At 37.2% G+C, this 23,643-nt stretch overlaps 1 protein-coding gene across 7 annotated transcripts in view; it reads left to right on the forward strand.

The window, feature by feature from the left end:
- LOC140736068 (zinc finger protein 512B-like) overlaps window positions 1-23,147 on the forward strand; it is a 135,020-nt gene extending 111,873 nt beyond the window's left edge. For 5 of the 7 annotated variants that reach the window (XM_073061796.1, XM_073061801.1, XM_073061800.1 and 2 more), the window contains 3 exons: window positions 9,012-9,074; window positions 11,810-11,908; window positions 12,945-20,298. In XM_073061796.1, coding sequence (XP_072917897.1) covers window positions 9,012-9,074; window positions 11,810-11,908; window positions 12,945-13,235 — 453 coding nt within the window. In that variant the 3' untranslated portion in view covers window positions 13,236-20,298. The other 2 variants (XM_073061798.1, XM_073061799.1) reach the window with 2 other exon arrangements.
- The last annotated feature ends 496 nt before the right edge of the window (window positions 23,148-23,643 follow it).

Below are 23,643 nucleotides of genomic sequence, written 5' to 3' on the forward strand. Positions count from 1 at the left end.
AGTGTGTCCTTGAATCGTTTTCACTGACCACCATGAGAGCACTTCCCTGTGGACAGTTTTCCAAAGGACAACTGCTTGGAGAGGCAATCGTCTGACATCCTGATGATGTGGTTTGCCCACCTGACTCAATGTTTCATCAGCAATGTGAGGACGGTGGGCATGTCTGCTGCAGACAGCACTTCCATTTCAGAAATTCTGTCTTGCCAATTGATTTTCATGATCTTCCATAGGCATGACAAGTGGAAGTAGTTCAATCTACACACGTCTCACCTTCAACGTTTCACATGCGGAGAGGAGGGTGGGTAGGATGACAGCATGGTGGACTTTCAGCTTGGTCTTCATAGTAATTCCCCTTCACCCCCAGACAGTGTTATGTAGTCTCCCACAATTGGCACTAGCTTTGGCGATCCTGCAGCTGACCTTATCGTCAATGTATGCTGCTTTGAGAGGGTGCTGCCAAGATACGTGAACTTGTTGACTGACTGGAGTTGCTGGCCGTTCACTGAGATGGATGGCTCCACATAGGGGATTGATCTGGGGCTGCCTGGTGCGTGATGGTGAGACCGGAGTTGACACATGCAGTAGAAACCATGTCGATGATGTCCTGCATGTCGGACTCAGAGCTTGCATTAAGAGCACAGTCGCCAGTGAATAGGAAGTGTCTCAGCAGGAACTCTTTGATCTTAGTGATGGCTTGAATCCTGCACAGGTTGAACATCTTGTCATCCTTCCTGTATTTGATGTGGATTCCAGGATCGCTGCCCCGGAATGCATCAGTCAACATTACACTCAGCATCATGCTGACAAGGGTGGGAACCAGCACGTATCCCTGCTTGACCCCATTTGTGACTGAGAAAGCAATAGAACGTTCATCATCATCGAGCACACGGGCTGACAACCCACCATGAAACTGCTTAACTATGGTAATGAATCTGCCAGGACAACCAAAAGTTTGGAAGTTTGGTTAAAGTCCATGCAGACAACATCCACTGTGTTGGCTTCATCTCCTTCCCTGGTAACTTGCTCGAAAAACTCTGTAAGATTGCTTAGACTTGACCCATCATGCACAAAGCCATATTGACTATCTGTAATCATTCCCTGCCTATCCAAATATTTATATATCCAGTCCCTTAGAATACCTTCCAATAACTTTCCCACTACCATTATCAAACTCATTGGCCTATAATTTTCTAGTTTTTTTTAAGATCCTTTCTTAAACAGCTATCCTCCAATCCTCTGGTACTCACCTGTCACTAAGGATGATTTAAATATCTCAGCTAGAGCCCCTGCAATTTCTGCACTTGCCTCCCACAGGGTCTGAAGGAACACCTTGTTAGGCCCTGGGGATTTATCCACCCTAATTTGCCTCAGGACTTACTCCTCCTCTGTAATCTGTAGAGGGTCCATGGAGTTGATGCTACTTTGCCTTGTGTCTATAGACTCTGTGACTATCTCCTGAGTAATCACAGATGCAAAAAAAATCATTTCAGATCTCATCAACCTCTCTTGGATCCACACATGGATTACTATTCTGATCTTCCAGAGGAATAATATTGTCCCCTGTAATTCCTTTGCTCTTAACATATTTGTAGAATCCCTTAGGATTCTCCTTCACCTTGTCTGCTAGAGCAACCTCATGCCTTCTTTTAGCCCACCTGATTTCTTTCTTAAGTAACACACACAAAATGCTAGTGGAACGCAGCAGGCCAGGCAGCATCTATAGGAAGAAATACAGACGACGTTTCGGGGTGAGACCCTTCGTCAGGACTAATGGAGAAAAGAGATAGTAAGAGATTTGAAAGTGGGTGGGAGGGGGAGGAAGACCCAAAATGATAGGAGAAGGCAGGAGGGGGAGGGATGAAGCCTAGAGCTGAAAAGTTGATTGGCAAAAGGGATACAGAGCTGGAGAAGGGAGAGGGCTCTGGGACGGGAGGCCTGGGGAGAAAGAAGGAGGGGGTGAGCACCAGAGGGAGATGGAGAGCAGGCAAGATGTGATTGTGAGAGGGGCAGTGAGAGCAAAAAAAGGGGGGGGGGGGGGGAAAAGGATAAATAAATAAATAAATAAATAAATAAATAAGGGGTGGAGTAAGAAGGGGAGGAGGGGCATTAACAGAAGTTAGAGAAATCAGTGTTCATGCCATCAGGTTGGAGGCAACCCAGACGGAATATAAGGTGTTGTTTCTTCAACCTGAGTGTGGCTTCATCTTGACAGTAGAGGAGGCCATGGATTATATTCGGTCTGGGTAGCCTCCAACCTGATGGCATGAACATTGATTTCTCTAACTTCTGTTAATGCCCCTCCTCCCCTTCTTACCCTAACCCTTATTTATTATTTATTTTCCTCCTTTTTTTCTCTCTCTCTGCCCATCTCACAATCACTCCTTGCCTGCTCTCCATCTCCCTCTGGTGCTCCCCACCCTCTTTTATTCTCCCCAGGCCTCCCATCCCAGGATCCTCTCCCTTCTCCAGCTCTGTATCCCTTTTGCCAATCAACTTTCCAGCTCTTAGCTTCATCCCTCCCCCTCCTGTCTTCTCCTATCATTTCGGGTATACCCCTCCCACTTTCAAATCTCTTACTATCTCTTCTTTCAGTTAGTCCTGACGAAGGGTCTCGGCCCGAAACATCGACAGTGCTTCTTCCTATAGATGCTGCCTGGCCTCCTGTGTTCCACCAGCATTTTGTGTGTGTTGCTTGGATTTCCAGCATCTGCAGATTTCCTCGTGTTTGCGTTCTTTTTTAAATGTTCTTTTGTATTTCTTATGTTCCATCAGTACCCCATTTGTCCCTACCTGCCTATACCTGCAATGAACCTCCTTTTTTTTCTTAGCCAGAACCTCAATATCTCTTGAAAACCAAGGTTCCCCACATTTATTACCTTTACCTTTTATTCTAACAGGCACATACAAGCTTTGTACTCTTAAAATTTCACTTTTGAAGGCCTCCCACCTACCAAGAACACCTTTCAATCAGGTGTTACCAATCAGCCTGTTGCAACTCAAACTTGCCAAATCCCTTCTGATACCATCAAGATTGGTCTTTCTCAAATTTATCATCTCAACCTATGGGCCAGACATATCTTTTAGCATATTTACTTTGAAATTAATAGCATTGTGATCACTGGATGTCAAGTGGTCCCCTACACAAACTTCTGATATTTGGCCTGTCTCATTCCCTAATAGCACTTCCTAATTGTTTTCAATCTGTAGTTAATATTCCAACCCTGTATTTTTCCATTATAAAGACCATCTTCTACAGTGCCTTGAAAAAATACTCAGCTCATTCAACTACTTTTACATTTTACTGTCTCATTTTCTAAATTTAAAATATATTGAAGTCAGATTTCTTCTGAGTTAATCTACAAAACATTGTGCATCATGTCAAATCAAAAGGAAAGTCCCAAACCTGTCAACAATTTACTAATAATTAAAAAGCAAAATTATGAGGCTGAAAAAGTATTAATCCCCGTTGTAATTTCTGCGCTGAATTTCCTCATGTGCAACACTGTATATTACCTTACCAACTCACCCAATTTGTTGATGTAGAAAACTGGAGGATCGCTTGAATGAAGTACCCCCCCACTCTCTTTAAGTATGGTAGATTTCCAACAGATCAAACCAAAATGAAGACGAAAGAGCATTCAATTCAAGACAGAGAAATGATAACAGAGAAGCATAAATCTGGGGAAGGGTACAAGACCTTCTCAAAGATACTGAACATACCTCAGAGCTCAGTGCAGTCCTTCATGAAAAAGTGGAAATAATATGAAACCACTGCCATACTACCTAGGTCAAGCCACCCTTCCAAACTTAGTCACCAGAGAAGAATGTAACTTGTAAGAGATGCTACTGAGATGCCAACAGTCATTCTAGGTGAGCTGCAGCATCAGCGGCTATGACTGGAGATGAACTTCATTGCTCCACAATCACTAAGGCCTTGCACAAAAAGGGTATTTATGGAAGAAGACCTGGTTTTAAAAAATATATCCATTTCCATAAAAATTTTGCAAAGCAACTCTTGGAAAATACTGTGAAGATGTGGAAGAAGTTCTTGTGGTTGAATGAGACTAAAGTTGAACATTTTGTCCTCAACACTAAGTGGTACGTGTGGCGTAAATCTAATACTGCACATCAACCAGTTAAAACCATCTCCAATATAAATTATGGTAGGGGCAGCATCATTCTACAGGAAAGCTTTCCAGCTGCAGGGTTAATGGGAAGGTGAATGCGGCTAAATACAGAGAGATCCAGGTTTTTAAAAAACCTGCTAGCCTTTGCTAGAAAGCTTAAACTGGAGAGGAAGTTCATCTTTCAACAAGACAACGACTCAACGAACACTGCCAGCGCAACCATGGGGTGGTTTCAAAAGAAGAAAATTTATATTCTTGAATGGCCCAGTCAAGAGCCCTGTTCTTAACCCCATCAATCATCTCTGGCAAGTCCTGAAGAGTGCTGTCCACCATTGCTCCCTAACTAACCTGGCACAGCTTGAGTAATTTTGCAAGGAGGAATGAGCAAATCTTGTTGCATCACATCGTACAAAGCTAATAGAGACTTAACCAAAAAGTCTATTGGTTGTAATAGTTGTGAGAGGTGGTTCAACAAAATACTGAACAAAGGGGGAAGAATGCTTTTGAACTGCTGACATTTAAGTGTTAGAATTTTTAGTTTTTCATGCTTTATAATTTTCCCTGTTTTGGAACTCTACTGTGAGAAAAGGAGCATGTGATTCACAAATAAAAATTCTCAGTTAAATTAATCGAAGTCCTTGGTGGTAATACTCATTTATGTGAACAAAGGGTTGGGGGCTGAATATTTTCACAGGGCACTATATATGGGAACATTTGTCCCATATACATTCCTCCTTTAAGCTTCCAATCTTTTATGCCTTTGGCACCCTTGGATGCTCTCGATTTTCACTTTCTGTCTTCCAATCTCATTTAATTTATAACTTACCTTATTCTTTGCCAATTCTCTCTATTGTTTCTTTCTTTGCTGACCCACACTAATTTTTGTCTTATCTTCATGTCTGGACATGAGAAAATAGAAGTAATCATCCACCAGGTCTTTCAATTCTGCCTAACCATTCATGTATATGCATGGCTGATCTATACTGACCTCAACACCTTGTTTACTTACTCTCCCTATCTCTGGCCACATAGATATTAAAACCATCACTTCTGCAGTTAACTTTGTGTAGAGTTACCACAAACCTCTGAAATTACTTGGAAGCACAACAAAAAGGCAAATGAATGGAGAACTTGCAAACCTGGGCAATTTCTTCAGCACAGGAGGCCAATAAATTATTGTACAGCCAGAAAGAACCCCTAGCACTGTGCAACCAAGAATTAACTTTCATTTTAAAAAACTGTCAAAAGTTCCTGTGGTCCAGGACTGAGCCTGAAGCAGTGTGAGTTTTAGTTGCTGCACTGGTTAAATTAGCATGTTTCAAAAAATAACATTATGCTTAAATAAGGCCCTGGGCAGGGACAATTCCTTTCTTATTTCACTCTTGTTAACATAAATGTGGTGGTGGGAACAAATTAGAATTTTGGTAGGATCATTTCATGTACCATTTTAATTTCAATATTACAACTTTCCTGTCAGAGGTGAACATCAGAAGTTAAAATTCTCTCTAAAATCTGTGTCTTAAATGACCACCTGTTTAACCTTACAATTTCTAATAATGTTTTGGCTGAAAAATATTTGATTTTTATCTGCAATTCTTCTCTTGATCACTTCAAGTATATACCACTTATTAATGTTTTGCTATTAACATTTTTGCTATTTACCATTAAAAACTTTGCATATTTTGGAACCACAAATAGCTCTAAGTACAAGGGAAACATCAGTCTTTTCATGCTTCACTTAAGGTGAGATATTGTAGTTTATGTCATGATCATATTCAGAGTGGGTGCTGTTGTTATTTTATCCAAACAATATCCTATTCTGTCAGTGTGTGCACAAATTTAATTCTGTCAAAAATTATCCATCAGTATATTCATTGTCTTATCCATCAATCAAAAAGGTTATAAGCAATAGTCAGGTTACATTGGGAAATATTTCAATAACATTGGACACGACCAACAGTATGAAAAGTGCACATGAAGAATCAGTATTCAAAGTGACATTTTAGGCAACATCCATCTTATAATTTTATTATAACTCTACTTGTGCTATGCAAAGATAAGGCCTTAGAAAGGTAAGCTTATTCCCAGAATCTTGAATTGTACAAGAATGTTTGAATAGTCCTGTTTTTTAACATTCCCAACTAGAACAAAGGATAGTCTAGTCTAGTCTACTAGATAAGGAGAATGCCAGCAAAGCTGGTAAGTTACTGGACAACTATTTAGAGGAGTCGACTGTTGATCTGGATACAGTATATGAATTTAAATCAAACTATGGTAGCTGTGTTTCCGATGTAACCAAGAAACTGGTACTTTTTTACATTCTACATGGTCTTGTTCTAAAATTCAACCTTTTTGGACAAATTTAAGACTTTTACTGGAACAAATTACAGGAATACAACTTCCTCATAATCCAATATTACTTTTACTAGGTGATATTGAAGGGATAAAACCGAAACTCAAACTAAATAAATATCAGAAAGAATTCATAAAAATTGCACTGGCAGTAGCCAAAAAGGCTATTGCAGTTACTTGGAAATCAGATACATATTTAAGTATAGATTGTTGGAAGAAAGAAATTTATGGCTGTATTCCATTAGAAAAAATTACTTATAATTTAAGAGATAAATATGAAACATTTCTGAAAATTTGGTGCCCTTATTTACAAAAGACAGGACTAAATATATAGGTGCTCTGAAGATGAAACAATTGGTTACTTGGGGAAAGAAATAAATATATATACTAAAGTTATTAAGAACTCCATGGAGCATGTGGAGATCTTCCAACAACCAGGCACTCTTTCTTTTTTTTCTTTCTTACTTTCTCTTTTTTTTATAGGGAAGTTAGGGGGAGGGGTTAAGGGGAGGGGGGAAGGGATATATACATTTTTTTTCCATACTTGTAATTACTTAAAAACGCAATTAAAAAAATAAAAATAAAAAAAAAACTATGGTAGCTAAGGAATTTAAATTTATAGCTACATCAAAAAGAGTAACCATTAATTACTGAATTATTATGAAGATCAAACAGAATTGTTATGTCTTATAGAGAAGAGAAATCCCTTTTCTTGCTTGTCCTCAGATCTACAGCAATGTGGTTGACTACTTACAGTTCATTCAGCTCACTTGAGGAACAATTAGGGCAATCACAGGGTGTGTGAGTTGTCTATTGCCATTAACTGTCAAAATGCTGCTTTGTTCATTATTTGAACTAGATCATAAGATACAGTGGCATTCAAAAGTTTGGGCACACTGGTCAAAATTTCTGTAACTGTGAATAGCTAAGCGAGTAAAAGATGACCTGATTTCCAAAAGGCATAAAGTTAAAGATGACACATTTTTTTAATATTTTAAGCAAGATTACTTCTTTATTTCCATCTTTTACAGTTTCAAAATAACGAAAAAGGAAAAGGGCCGGAAGCAAAGGTTTGGGTACCCTACATGGTCAGTACTTAGTAACACCCCCTTTGGCAAGTATCACAGCTTGTAAATGCTTTCTGTAGCCAGCTACGAGTCTTTCAATTCTTGTTTGGGGTATTTTCGCCCATTCTTCCTTGCTTGCGCCTCTTGAGGTAGTCTGTTGTTTCCTGATGCATTTTGGAAACAAGTCCTGTGGACTGATGAAGTTAAAATAGAACTTTTTGGCTGCAATGAGTAAAGGTATGTTTGGAGAAAAAAGGGTGCAGAATTTCATGAAAAGAACACCTCTCCAACTGTTAAGCATGGGGGTGGATCGATTTTGCTTTGGGCTTGTGTTGCAACCAGTGGCACAGGGAACATTTCACTGATAGAGGGAAGAATGAATTCAATTAAATACCAGCAAATTCTGGAAGCAAACATCACACCGTCTGTAAAAAAGCTGAAGATGAAAAGAGGATGGGTTCTACAACAGGATAATGGCCCTAAACACACCTCAAAATCCACATGGACTATCTCAAGAGGCACAAGCTGAAGGTTTTTCCATGGCCCTCACAGCCCCCCCCCGACCGAAAAATCATCGAAAATCTGTGGATAGACCTCAAAAGAGCAGTGCATGCAAGAGGGCCCAAGAATCTCACAGAACTAGAAGCCTTTTGCAAGGAAGAATGGGCAAATATCCCCCAAACAAGAATTGAAAGACTCTTAGCTGGCTACAGAAAGCATTTACAAGCTGTGATACTTGCCAAAGGGAGTGTTACTAAGTATTGACCATGCAGGGTGCCTAAACTTTTGCTTCGGGCCCTTTTCCTTTTTTGTTATTTTGAAACTGTAAAAGATGGAAATAAAAAAGTAATCTTGCTTAAAATAATAAAGAAATGTGTATCTTTAACTTTATGCCTTTTGGAAATCAGGTCATCTTTTACTCGCTTAGCTATTCACAGTTACATACAAACTTTTGCATGCCACTGTATAGGAGCAGAATTAGGCTATTTGGCTCATTAAGTCTGCTCTGCCATTTCATCGTGGCTAATCCAAATCCCTCCAGCCCCATTCTCCTGCATTCTCCCTGTATCCCTTCATGACTTGACTAATCAAGAATCTATCAACCTCTGCTTTAAATATACCCAATGACTTGGCCTCTACAGCTGACTGTGGCAATGAATTGCACAAATTCACCAGTCTCTGCCTAAAGAAATTCCTCCTCAGCTCTATTCTAAATGGACCTCCCTCCATTCTGAGCTGAATCCTCTTGTCTTAGACCACACCCCTCCCCCACCATAGGAAACATCTTCTCCACATCCAGTTTATCAAGGCCTTTCAACATTCGCTCCATTTCAATGAGATCTAACTACTGTTAGAACAGACAACGGCAAAAGTATCTCCTACTCCGATCCTGATTTTAATCTCCTTAACTCATTGCAGTTGCTGTAAATGAAAAGGCAAATCACTTGTGTATTCTTTGTTTCAGCATTGTGAAGCAATTTATTCAAGTTTTTCCGGGCTAAAAGCTCATCTAGCAACATGCACTAAGGTCAGTTGAACATAAACTTATATGGCTGACATGCAATCAAGTTGTTTGAACATGTTCATTTGGGCTCCATTGTATATTATAATGAAGTAGTTGATTCTAATGTATGCATAATAAGAAACCTACACAAAGCACGAAAGTGGAGCTTAATTGTAAATCTAGCACACATGAAACCAGGTGGTTCTGGAGAATTAAGAGCTGGAATTGCAGGTATGTGCAACATTCTCTATCACTTTAATCGGAGGAAAATAAATATGTTAATTGGAGCTTGAAAGATGTCATTGAAGATATTCATTCTATTTCTGGAACTTCCATTAGATCTATCTTCTGGAAAAAAAATACCTGAAAAGCATCAACATATCTCTTCAGAAAATCAAACTGAATTTTACATGCCCAATTATCTCCTTCCATAGATTTCAAATCCCAGTATAACCATTCAGAATGCCCTTTGCAGATGAATATTGATAATATTTTGTAAGACCTGACTGCATTTCATCCTATAGACTAATAAGCCTTTGTTTCCAGATATCAGTCGGATAATCTAATGTTTACAGATTTTAACTTATTGATGTACTATTGAATTAAGTGGGTAATCTTTCAAGAAATGAGAGACAGAACTATTGTTAAAAGAATGTAAGTAATCTGTTAATCGAGACTTACACAGTTGCACAAATCTGGAATAAAACAGAGAATGTTGAAGATAGCTTCTGTGGAGACAAAAACAGTTTTAATGTTTTAGATTGATAATATTTAACATTTTCATTTTTGATTTGCATCTTTACCCACTTTCCCTATTTTTTCACATGGTGGACTCTGACTAGCTTCTCTAGGGCGATACCCTTAGATGTTTCTGTATAGTCCACCAGTGCCACTCTTCTAAACAACCAGTAGGTGGCATGTACGTCCAAATAAGTAGAATTTTTATCAATTCTGTTTGCTTATAGATAATGAGCATTTACTTCCATTTTGTAAACAAGTTATTTTTAGCTGAAGCACAATTACGTATCACCACAATAGTCCCGAGTGAGCTGTTGTTGTTTATGGCAACTGACGTTCATATGTCCCTCACATGGAATACCTGCTCCATTGTGTGGTGCAACACCTTTCCATTGACTGAAATATATACACACCACATGTATATTTATTCTGGAATTTTAGACTTCCTGCAGTTCTTAGCCTTTCATGGAGTAACTCTGTCAATGCTTGTGAGGGTATTTGCATAGACCTTACTCTCAGGGGAGAAATAGAATTGGGAATAGACAATAAATATAATTTGGAGCTGATACAAGGGTAAATACACAATTAGAATCAATTTTGCTTGTATTTTTCTCTGGCATTCTTTTGTTCTGATGTTGTAACTTGCACAAAAAAAAACTAAATGGGGTGTATGAAAATAACCACTGTACTTTTGTCAGGCATAGTTCCAATATTCAAATGTTAATGGGCGTTTCTGTGATGTCAGGTGTGCAGCAAAGCAACAAACATACAGGCAGTACTAGTTTATTAATAATTTAATTTTTATATTGGTTGCTATCTTTTAACCACACTGTCCATCACTACAGAAGTTTAAATTGGCACATTTGACCCAAGAATTCTGTTTCAATAACAGCCTCGTGGTCAACTATTTTAGTTCCTATCCCCATTCCCAGTCCAACATGTCAGTCCATAGCCTCCTCTTTTGCCATGACAAGGCCACTCTCAGGATGGAGGAGCAACATCTCATATTCGTCCAGGTAGCCTCCAATCTCATGGCATAAGCATTGATTTCTTCTTCTGGTATTTTTTCCTCTCCCATCCCCAGTTCTATTCGTCCCTCTAGACTTTTACCTCTTCTCCTCACCTGCCTATCACCTTTCCCTGGTGCTCCTTCTTCTTCCCTTTCTCCCGTGGGCCACTCTCCTCTCCTATCAGATTCCTTCTTCTCTAGCCCTTTACCTTTCCCGTCCACCTGACTTCACCTATCAACTTCTAGCTGTCATCCTTCCCTTCCCCTCACCTTTTTTATTCTGGCGTCTTCCCCTTTCCGTTCCAATCTTGAAGAAGGGTCTCAGCCCGAAACATCGACTATTTATTCATTTCCATAGATGCTGCCTGGTCTGCTGACTTCCTCCAGCATTTTTCTCCTCAGGAACCTTAGTTTAATACTACTCTTTTCCTTTTATCTCACACTTCCTAATCTCCCATTCAATATTTCTTTTCAAAGAATGCATAGATTCCATTTCAATAGAGTTGTTTAAAATTCCGCATTCATATTATATTCTGCATTATGGACATTTCTAAGATGAGACCTCTACCTCTAGTCACATGAAGACATCAATAATAGTTTACAATTTAATTTTCCATAAAACTCGTTACATATTTCTGAAGTCAGCATTTGTGGCTTCATATTGAAATTTATCTCATTTGGTACTATTTCTATGAACACTTTTGCATCTCTGTGAAATATTTAAGAATTTTTACTTCATAACTAGTATTCGTATGAACAGATTGTTGTTATGATTTTTGAAATAACCGCAAATTCCTGTAATAGCTTGAAACTGTATTACAGTACAGGTAATTTTCTCATCATACTAGTAATGATGACCTTTTCCAATAAAAAGCTTATTGGAAACTTGAATGCTAAAATCTCAGTTACAATGCAAAGTTATATGCCTTTTAAATGCAGACCTGAGGTGAAGTCTTGTGACATTTCTTTATTTTTCTAGTTCTGAGATTTAATGAATGTTTTTATATGACAGGGTGAGCACCTAGTTGGGAAGTACAGATGCTTGATTTGTCAGAAGGAATTTAGCTCAGAAAGCGGAGTTAAATACCATATCAACAACTCTCATTCTGAGGTAAGCTAACATGATTTCATTATGAGTTTCATAACTAAAGAATTAGCAAGAATAGTTTCTTTGAGTTTTAATGTAGCAATTATCTCTTTTCAATGTTATTCTTTTCAACACATTTAAATCCCCATCACAGGAAAATGGGTTAAGTGCCACATTTATAACTGAAAATGAAAGCTAATGGAAATTTGCTGTCAAACCACAACATAGTTTATGTTTTCTTAGTGTACTATCAGTCCACCCACTATGCATGAGATAAAAATTTAAAGTATGCCACATTTTAGTTCAAATTAACCAGTGCAACCTAATTTGGCTTGATACACATTTTCTGAGAATTTGAAAATACTTTAAAAGCTGCTTCAGACTAATTCATGCACAGTACTCAAAGATAAGTATCAAAACTATGACAAGCTGTATTTTATAATCCAATACAAGTAAACAGACAGCATCTCAATGAATATGTCATTATTGTAGGCTAGTGATTACACCATATTCATTTTATAGTTAAGTAGTTTGCAAAGAGAATATTACCAATATTTCTTATGAATTCAAATATTTGAACTGGATAGGTATACTTTGCTTAACTCTTCATTTGCAGGAAAATGTCTTGTGTTAAACTAGATTAAAATAGTTTAGTTTATTTGGAATTACACCTTGAAGCATTACCATATCTGACCCCTTTTAGTGCTGAGATATTAATGAAAATAGAGAACTGCTAAATGGAAGGCAAACCCTGCCCTTCAACAGGTGAAAAAAATTGTGAGAAAGTTGTTTTAGACATGTTTTGGCAAAGTCAGACTAGTGTTGGTAAATACATGAAAATATCTGCTCATTGCATGACTTGGGATATTGGAAAGCAAAAGAGAAATAAAGCTTTCAAAAATTTGCATTGAAAAAGAAGATAAATGTAACAAACATGCATAACCCTACACAAATATGTCATGTTTTATCCTGAAAATAGTTGGAGTGACAATTATGCTATGCAGTTTTCCCAAACTTCAAAACTCAATCAACATTTAAAGATTAAAATATCCTTTGACAGAACTGGTTTAGAGCCTCAGCAGAAATATCACAAAAAAGCAGAAGAGAACTGAAGGTTACAAATTCAGAGAGGAAGCAAAACACCACTGGGAAGAAAAGAGGAAGAAAGCCCAAGGAAAAAACTTCAGTGCTTTCGAGAAAGAACAAAGAGATGGCAGGAACAAAGACTACAGACCAAATAACCACCCAGTGTTCTCCAGGTTTGAAGAGCAATAACAAAGTGAAAAGGAAGAATATACTGTCAAGCAGCAAAAAAGGAACCATGAACAAGATGCAAGGAGTTGCAAAATGAATGTCAGTGTAAAGATTCAGCTTTTCTGCTCTGGGGAAACATTCGGCGGTCTCCAAGTATCATAAATGAAGAATAATAAAATTAATACAAGATAGCACTACCTACCAGTAGCTCTTAAGTTTGACATATTTCGTACCTGCATTTGGGTCCAGGGAATAAATCAGTGTCTTGCAGATTAAAGCCACTCCTTGCATCTGGGTTAAAACTGAATGGAAACAGGATATGATTGTTTAGCACAAAAGATTATATGGCTATTTAATACTGCTTTGTTACTATATACTGCTCTATGACTTAATAGATTATGATTTTTTTATAAAATAGACTATTATGGGGTAAAAGGTGTTAAATAAAAAGATTTGTTACGCTTTTTAAACTACATTAAAATGTTGGTTTATAGGTAGTTTTGGATTGCACATTGATCAAATTGGTTATTTATTTATATTGGTCAAATTCTTTTATTATTTAATAAACAAATTTAATAATTAAACTGCAATCCAGGTCTATTAGTTTATATTTATAATTATTTATCAATATAAACTAATGTTTTTATATATAACTATAGAACCTACGCTGTGTATATATTTCCAAATTAACTATTATAAATGATATAATATACATATATATAATAAAATGAGGGCTGAAGGTGGAAGGGGTGATTTTATACGCAGGTGCCTGAGTTTCATACCAATAATTGTGGGTACAGTAGCTTCCTTGATGGCAACATGAACTAGTAAAATTACTCCTTGAATATAGTGAATGTGGGCTCTCCTTCTTTCTTCAGTGCATTGAATTAATTGCAGAATGCCTTGGTTCATAAATGTAATATTTTCCAATGATTTACTGCCCATTTTCAGGATCTGGTAATTCAGGAATGATATGTGAGTATTTCCAAGAATCTGGCATTTAGTGGCTGCTCAGCGTTTGGACATGTTGGGTTAATAATAAAAATACATACATTAACCTTGGTGCATTGTAAAACAGGCAGGTTAACAATTCAATGCTGGAGATGGAATCTTCTTTACAGCTATTCAGCAACGCACACGCTATCTGCATTAACTTTCATCCCGCCACCTTCATCCCCGTGCATGCAGTCAGAAGTACTGCGGAGTGGCCAAAAGAAAGATCTAAATGAGATTGAAGCAGGAACATCTACCATAGTCGAAGCGCAGGAATGTGAACAGCCGCAAACCAGAAAAAAACAAGTTTGTAATTTCTTTGGATTAAGTTTTCTTAACGCTGCTTAGTTCAGTGTCTCTTTAAGCAAGAATAAGGCACAAAAAGTAGGATCTCTCTATTTAAGAGCACCGTGGGAGAACCTTCACCAAACTAATTACAGCAGTTCAAGAAGCCAGCTCATCATTGCCTTCTTGAAGTCAATTAGAGATGGGCAATAATAAATTTATTGTGAGGAGCCTTGATATCTAGCATCATGAACAATGGAGGTATTTGTTAATGTTGTGAAGCTGAAATAAATTCAAATATACAGTATGAATGCATCTGCATAGATCAGAAGTTTTAAATAACTGAGCCACATGGAAAGATTGAGCTCAGGCAAACAGTCTTTTGATGACCAAGTAACTATGTACTATTTGTGTTTATGTTTCTAACTCAGTAGTTTGTCCTGTTTGAACTATGTATGCCTGGAGGTCTGCTAACATTGCTGTCTCATTGTTGGATTGTTTCCAAATTATTAAACTAGGATACCGATAGTATTAACGATAGTATTAGTAATTTGTGATACAGGCTAAAGAATTAGATAATCAATTAAAATATCATGGCCTGGAATTTCCTCTGCATTTGCACCTGAATGCAGAAATAATTATGGGATATTTAAGAAAGCAGGGAGTCAGCTGGAAAATAATTTCCTGCATATCCATGAATGCTGATTATTTCACATTTAACTTATCACATCCCTTGTTTGACCAAGTTTCCAAATAGGTAAACCATTGCACCTCAATTTCTCAAATATGTGCTTCCTTAAAATTGCATTTTCTTGTGTTGATGGTGAAGAAAGGCCTGCTTGGCAGACAATGAGAATCCGAATGTAGTGATCAGATTTATCAGGCAACAAAGTAATTTTCGAAGTTTCAGATTATTTAAGTATCTTTAAAAAAAAATCATCCTCACTGAGAACTGCTTAATGTTGAAACACTTCTACAATTGTGATTTCTTATACATAGACAATGGATGGTTAAGTAAGTATATTGTTAAATTTTATAACTCAAAGACTTGCCAGTATGGGTTTGCTGCTTCCTTAGATTGCAAATGTATATGCTGATCTACACCTGTTTATACTCATAAGTTCAGGTACATTCTGATAGGATTGTGAAAATACTTGATATAACTCAACATCAGCAAATTAGCTCAACTTGGGATACAATTTTACTTACAGCTTCTGAAGGAGGAAACTGCCAACTCTTAGGTGGCCCCAGTGTTCATGGTTGTCATTCAACAGCTCACAGATGAACAGCTTGCACTTTTCTGATGTAGATGTTATATGTGTCATTTCCATTACCAGTTAGCAGCTGAGAAAGGCATTGATTTGGAACGTGGTAAAGAACTACACACATTGGAATAGGGAAAAGACAGTTATTCAGTGTGTGTAGATCTAAGTTACTGCTTAAAGGTAGCAATTACAAGTATTTCAAAATAATGCTAGATTGTAACTAACTTTGTAAAACAGTAGTTAAACTACATGAGAAAATATTTGGATTTCCAAAACACTTGATGCCCCTTGCACTCTAACTGGAGTAAATTTTAACAACCAGCTGAAGATTCTATAGGTCTATAATGATGTGTTCATTTGGGGGCTGCAGCAGGGTTAGAATGATTGTTTCGGAGACTGCATTCAAATTGGTCAGCAGCCAATTGGTGCGAAGGTGTTGCAAGAGGAGAAACACTGAATATTATTGTCAACTGGAGATGGGGAAGGTGTAGCATTGTAAATTATTTGATAATTTGGAGAGACAAGGGAGGGCCCACCAGTTTGGATGGTGACAGTGATGAGATGGGAGGGTGAAAATTGAACCAGCAATTTTTTGAAGGTGGGTTGGAAATCAGACTGACAGTTTGGATGGTGATGAGCTTGAGTTCTGGGAAATGGAAGATCCGACCTGAGACTTGAGTGATTGCAAGGTCAGGGAGTAGCTGATGCTGGGGATAGGCTTGGGATCCAGCAGTACAGTGAGGCTGAGTGGAACAATGGAATAAGGTAAGTAAATCACTTACCTGACAGGTTGCCCAGGAAGTAACCCAACAGGTTATACCAGGATAATATAGTCCAGATTGCCGGTAATACTCCAAAACAAGCACTGCCCAGGGAATGAAATCATCATGGTATCCTAGATAAGAAAACCACATCAGGGGTAGAAGGATGACTGAAACCTGGTAGTTCCCATTCAGATTTCTGGAGTAGCATGAAATGACCTAAATTAGACATTATAATGCTTCACTCAGTGAGGAAAACTTATGATGTTTAACTGCGTAACACTGAAAAAAACAGTGAAATGCAATTGAGTTTCTAGATCAATGTTTTTAGAAGATGATTTGTATTAAATGTTATTTTTGGATGTCTTTATGTTTACGAAACTCTTACATCTTCATGATTCAGTAATTGTATATGCTATCATTGGATTAGAAAATGTGCTCTATGTAAAGTAATTGACAGCAGCACCACCAAGTAAACTTTACAGCACTTTTAACAATGTTGAATTAAGAACAATGTCCATGTTGGAACCAGCCAGTGAATGAGAGAAATTTAGAACAGCATTGTGTTTTTATTTAAGGTGTGAAGTTGGAATATGAATGTAAATATTAAGTTTGAGGTCACGCACATTCATATCCAAGTGGCACATAGCAAATGCACTTTAAGGTAATTTTCTGATTAGATTATCATTCAATAGATATAACACTGCTGCCAAATAAAAGTTTCCACCTATGTCTACTCAAGTCTTTCAATAAAAAGCCAAGCATTATATTAAATTTTTTGTTTGTTAAAAATACTGTATTATCCTGCCTAACTGCGGCCTATGAGATTTTAGTGCAAAAATATTGAAATCTCACCTACAGGTTTCAACTAGTGCACTTTCCATTCATTAAGGTGGAGTATGTTGATATTAAAGAAAGATTAAATTCGGGACAGGGCACTAACACAGTATGTATTGGTATTCAATAATTGAACAGTTCCCAGTAATGAACTCTTCAAAACAGCAGTGCCAAGCCACAATATGGATTTGAAAAAGATTTATTTTGGCTCTTACAAAGTGTAAGTGAAAACTTAAAGACTAGCTTCATTATGGGAGCAAAGTCAGTAGTTTCAGAAGGCTGATGTTGTTCAATAAAATGATCGGATAATTGACAAAGATGCTCATAAGTTACTTCTCCACAAAACTACCTATGCTCAGGGTTTACAAATATTACTGAACTTAAGTGTGAGGCACTGCTTAACAGTTAAATAGTATCTCCCTTTTATAAAATATAATTACAGAACCAGATCATTTCCATATGTCAGGAGAACTTGAGAAAAATATATTCCTTTGTTGTATTTGATTTTTCAATTTTGTGAGCATGGTATTTCAGACCCAAGCTGAGAGCAAGTAACAACATGTTCAATGCTCAAACATTAAGCAATGATCATTCTGATTCCTCATTTGAGTTGAACATAAAAACAAGAAACATAAATATGTTTACAAATGTTTTAAGTTGTTGTTTGAAAAAGAAGCAAGAAACAATCATTAAATGCTTCAAAAATGCCTAACTTTGAAAAACAAAACTAAATGTTCCCTTAATTTGAATTAAATGTACAATGGTAATGGATATGCCATTGGCAACTACCAGTAATAAGTTTCTCAAGTATCTGTCAGGGTGTTGATGAGTGTATGGATCAAAAGTAAGTTTATATTTCTGAGGGTATGTCGCTGTCTTATTTTACTTGTTCTCTATGTGATTTCCTCAGGCTATAATTCATGATTTAGTAATGGAATATTATCTACTTTTAATGACAGATTAATGACTGGACTCTGAAAAGTACCCGAGAAAGCTAGCAGTAACAACCTTGACATTTTTTTATCACTTGCATTAAAAATAATAAATAATAATGCATTTTCAGATTATATAACATAAATACTTCCAACTCCCACAAAGGATTACTTTTCATTTTGTTGAATTAAATTTGGTTTTTTTTCATCCTCTTTCGGTTTACTACTGCTTCCTATCTTTTTATATGATATTTTCACTTTTCCCCTCCATCTTTATTCTCTCATTTCAACGATCTCTTAATTGTCTGTCAATGTTTATCAAGAGAGAAGCAGCAACACCAGATCTTGGATAAATTAAAACCAATGTATCAGTACTTTAAGTGGCCATCATTGGTAGTTCTTGCTTCTGTGAAAGGAAGGTAAAATTCCCTGCTTGATCTGGGAAAGCAGTTAGCTCTCTATAAGAGTGCAATTCATTGGTGAGTATACTGTATATACGTACAAAGATAGCACAATGCTCAGATTTCATAGGATTTTGGGGGGTCGACGCCCTCCATTGGTCAAGGTCGACCATGAAAGTTGCATCCTCTCTTCGCTTTTGGTGCGTTGCCACCAGTATGCAAGCCAGGGCAGTGCGATATGGAGAGCAAGCTGTTGCCCATGCAGCAGGCTCCCCTTCTCCATGCAGCTGATGAATCCAAAGGAACAGCTGAGACCAATACAGTTTGGCACCAGTGGCGTCGTAAGAGTTGCCAGTCAGCGTTGATTTTTGAGGACGGTCTTTCTAAATGAGCAGCAGTCCTGCAAACCCATCAAGATAAGCAGGCTGAGTATTTTATCCAAATAATTCTACACCAGCAGAATTCTCAGAAAAATACGGCGGTCAAATATTGTTGCCCACTGCTCAGTTTGAGAAATAAAGGGCTAATTCTTGCTGTGCTTTCCCAGGAAACTGTTTTCCTTCCAATTTAGCTCTGTACATTTCCAAGATAACTTCTTTCTGAAATGATGCAGTCAAATTGTGATTGCAGGCCAGTTGTCAACATTCTCTAATTAAATAAGCAACAGTAGGTTTGCCCATTTAAAATAAAATCTTCTTGCTCCCTTAGTTGATAGACTCTCAGCTCCTTCACTCCAACCAAACCACGTAGTTCTGTTTTGTCCTTTATCCCTTAGCATGCAACAAAGAAGAAACAAACTGGTCTTCTAATCAGCCCATAAGAGATAGAGGCAGAATTCAGCCATTCAGCCTTCAACCAAGTTCTCCTGCCTTCTTTATGTAACCTTTGTCTCACTTTCTAATCAAGAATGTATCAACCTCCACTTTAAATATACCCAATGTCTTGGCCTCCATGGCTGTCTGTGGCAATGAATTTCGCAGATTCACCAACCTCTGGCTAAAGAAGTTCCTCCTCATTTCTGATCTAATGGTATATCTATCTATTATGAGGGTGTGCTCTCTGGTCCTAGACTCCCAGTGTAGGAAACATCCCCTCCGCATCCACTATATCGAGACCTTTCAATATTCAATAGGTTTCAATGAGGTCCCCTTCATTCTTCTAGACACCCATGAATACACACCCAAAGCCATACATCAAATCAAATCAAATCAGCAAGGATCATGCTTGGCAACCCTCGAATCTCTCCAGTCTTCCAGCACCAACATAGCATGCCCACAACTTATTAACCCTAAATGTACATCTTTGAAATGGGGAGGAAAGGGGAATACTCTGAGGGTAGGACGTACAAACTCCTTACAGACAGTGGCAGGAGTTGAATCCCGATCCTATAGCTGGCATTGTAATGACATTATGCGAACTGCTACGTTACAGTGTAGTGTAAGATAACGTAAGCATATAGCTTTCATATCATTACGATAGATGTGTCGTGGTCACATGCCTCGCCACCCTTTTTTCAGATAACAATATGATGATGGCTACTTTCAGAGATGGAGAAATCAGGAACCATTTATCAGGACTCCTATAAAAACATAAGAACTTTAGTCAGAAAAACTTGTATTATGTTAATACATGATATGGCAAGTTTCTATACATAAGCAAATAATAACATATATGTATTATTTTAATATGTTCCAGAAGTGGCCAGAAAGATGATGATTTGTCTCGGATTCCTCCGGAGATCCCTAGCATTACAGATGCTGATAATAACCCAGCTCTCAGCCAACTTGATTGACACCAAGTGATATCAAGACATGGTTGAAAGCACTAGAAACTGCAAAGGCTGTTAGACTAGAACACATTTCAGCTGTAGTGTGACCTATACGCAAGAACAAGCTGAGTCCTCAATTTAGCTGCTGGAATACAATGTTAACGCTGGGGTAAACCAGACAGGAATGTCCTGATCACAAAAAAAGGACAAATCCAATCTGGCAAATTAGCACCTAATCCTCCTATGCTCAATGATCTATGGCATGTAGGGAAGGTTTCATCAACCATACCATCAGGTAGTACTTACTCAGGAGTAACTTGCTCACCCCCGATGCATTGTTTAGGACTCACCAGGACCTTGCTCTAAACATGAGAGTTCCAGAGCTTATGTGAGATACTTCCCTTGATATCAAGACAGCAGTTGACCAAGTTTGGCACTAAGGTGTCCGGGTAAACTAAAGTCAATGGGCGTTAGGAGAAGTCACTCCTGTGGCTGGAGTCACACCTCCCAAAAACTAAGATGGTTGTGGTTGTTGGAAATGAGCTACCCCAGTCCTAGGACATCAGTTCAGAAGCTCTTGGGGCAAGCAATGTCCTAGGACCAACATTTCAGCAGCTTTATCAATGATCTTCCTTCAATTGTAAATTTCAGAAGTTAGGTGTGTTCTCTGCTGATGCACAATGTTCATTTGCATTAGCAAGCCTTTGGAAAATGAAGTCACCCAAACCACCAAGCATACTATTAGAAAAGAAAGGAAGTCATTTGGTAAAATGAAGACAATCTTCAGGTCTGCACTGATAGCCGGTAATGAATCAGTTTTGTCTGCTCATTCTGTGTTCCACTATCCTATTGATAATCTGTATGTCTGTCACTTGTCCACAGAACATTATGCCACTAGATTTACCAATCCATCCACAGATATTCCTTTCTTATGAGACAGGTTGGAGTCCATCATTTAAAAATCTATAAATACTATTGAATATAATACTGCTAAAACCCATTAACAAAATTCAAAAATAAGTTTGTTTTATAACCTTGGAAAAGATCTGAATGCTTTGATTACATGCCATGATGGCACCCACTTCCATCCCCAAGCATTATTGTTCTTCCTTTCTAGTTATGATGTACTGCTGTGGAACATAAATACCAAATGAAGGAGCAAAGTATGTCACTGGTAATGGAAGGAGATATGTGGTATTGGTTTATTATTGTCACATGTACCAAGATACAATGAAAATTTAATTCTGTATACTGTCGATTCAGATCAAATCATTGCACAGTGCAATGATCTAGGATAAGGAAAAACATTAACAATGCAGAATAAAGTGTAAAAGCTGGAAAAAAAAGTGCAGAGCAGATACATGGTATGTCTTTGGGTCTAGTGGTATGTGCTTTTAGGCTTTTTTAAATCTTCTGCCCAATGGGAACAAGCAGAAGAAAGAATGCTTGGAGTGGGTAGTGTCTTTTCTTACACTGGCTGCTTTACTGAGGCAGTGAGAAGGTTACTGTCTCACTAAATAGTTTAAAACTCAGTAATAGACCCTTTGTTTTTGATAATAGCTTTCTTTTCCCACAGGTGAGTGCCTTTTGTGTATTGTATTCAACAATCAAGTAATTTTGGTGTTCATGTTTAAAGCGATAGGCGGGTAAAACAGCTGCAGGTTAGATGTGATTGTTCTACATCTTGCTTGGTATGGAGTCATCAAACATTCCTAGGGTAGTTGTGTTATATTTAAGGTAAAGGATTTCTAATATTGCTGCAATTACCTTAAAACTTAAGAGTTTCTAAAACATCAAATATGATTACCATTGAAATCAATTCCAATGGTACTGTCCTTGAGCTTGTCTGAATGTGCTTATCCAGTTACTGCTGAACAGCTGTAAATTTTATATTGAGAACTTGTATGTTCTAATTAAAATTCCTTGGTTCACAAACCACTTAACTGTGTGATTTCTGAATTATTAACCTGTATCACATGATTATTTCCAACTGTGAAAGAAATTCTGGGATTTCTCTTCCCTATAATTTAGTTTGTAGTACGGCTGAATGTAATATAATTATGTATATGTATAACTCTGTCATTGAATGAAATTTTATAAAATCTGGAAAACATTTTTTGCATTTAAATCTATAAGATCCAGAGCCATAGTGCAAATTACATCTATAATTACTATTATAAGATCCTAATATATAGGGACAATGGAGCTTCACAACAAGAAGACAGATCAAAATCATAAAGTATGAGGGAAGGTGATTTGGAGTTTAAGGAATTTTTGTTGTTAATTGAAATAATGGTTTATCATTAGTGTCAGAAAATGTCAAAAAAGTATTGACAGTACGAGGTTGGACCAGTTCAACTGACTAAAATTATTAAGTGTCTATGTTAGCACTAGTAGACAGTATTTCATTTGAGTGAGCTCTGTGTTCCCATTGTTCACTTGGCATAGTCTGCATTGCTTTTTATCTACAATTTTGTATCTTATTAATAATGTATGTTTATTTGTATGCAACATGTATACACAAAAGATTTTACTTCACTAAAATTTATACTGATGTTATTGTGTCTTGTATGTTTTAAAGCATAGCTAGAAAAATGAAATAATTGTGTTAGTGCTAGTTAACAGAGTAACATACAAATTGTGACCAACAGACTGTTCATTTTCTTTTAAATATTCAAGTCACTTCAAGACTATTGAAAATCATGATTTTTTTGTTACATTACCAGCTTATGAAATTCCATCTCCTTAATAAAGTGTTGTTAAATAATGCAAGTTTTCCTTTGATGTCATACTGAACATTCATTTAAAATGTCTGTTTTGATTGCCGCACTCTGAGCTGTAATAATTGACTCACTTAACCATAATCCTGTCTGCCTGAGAAAAGAACACAAGTCTTGGGTTTCCAAACATTTGTTTATAAAGCATGTCAGAGACATTTCATTTGACAACTCTCCCCATTCCCATTATAAACATTAAATAAAAATACAATCCAATTTAAATACCAGCAACTATTGTAAACTATTGAACATAGAACAATTAGAGTATAAAGTAACATTTTGTAAGAAATATACAAGCACCAAATTGTGTGCCATACTTGTTAAGATGACTTGATTTTGCACAATTTCACATATCCAAAGCCCCCTTCAAGTGGTTTCTTTGTGTCATTGTGTAGATTAGAAAAGAAAATCACATCACATTTCATATAGTTATTTTATAGAGGAGCAAACTAAGTTTGTACTTGTGGTTTGGGAATTCTTTCTCAG

Source organism: Hemitrygon akajei, chromosome 11 (genome assembly GCF_048418815.1).
Source record: "Hemitrygon akajei chromosome 11, sHemAka1.3, whole genome shotgun sequence".
Lineage (NCBI taxonomy): Eukaryota > Metazoa > Chordata > Chondrichthyes > Myliobatiformes > Dasyatidae > Hemitrygon > Hemitrygon akajei.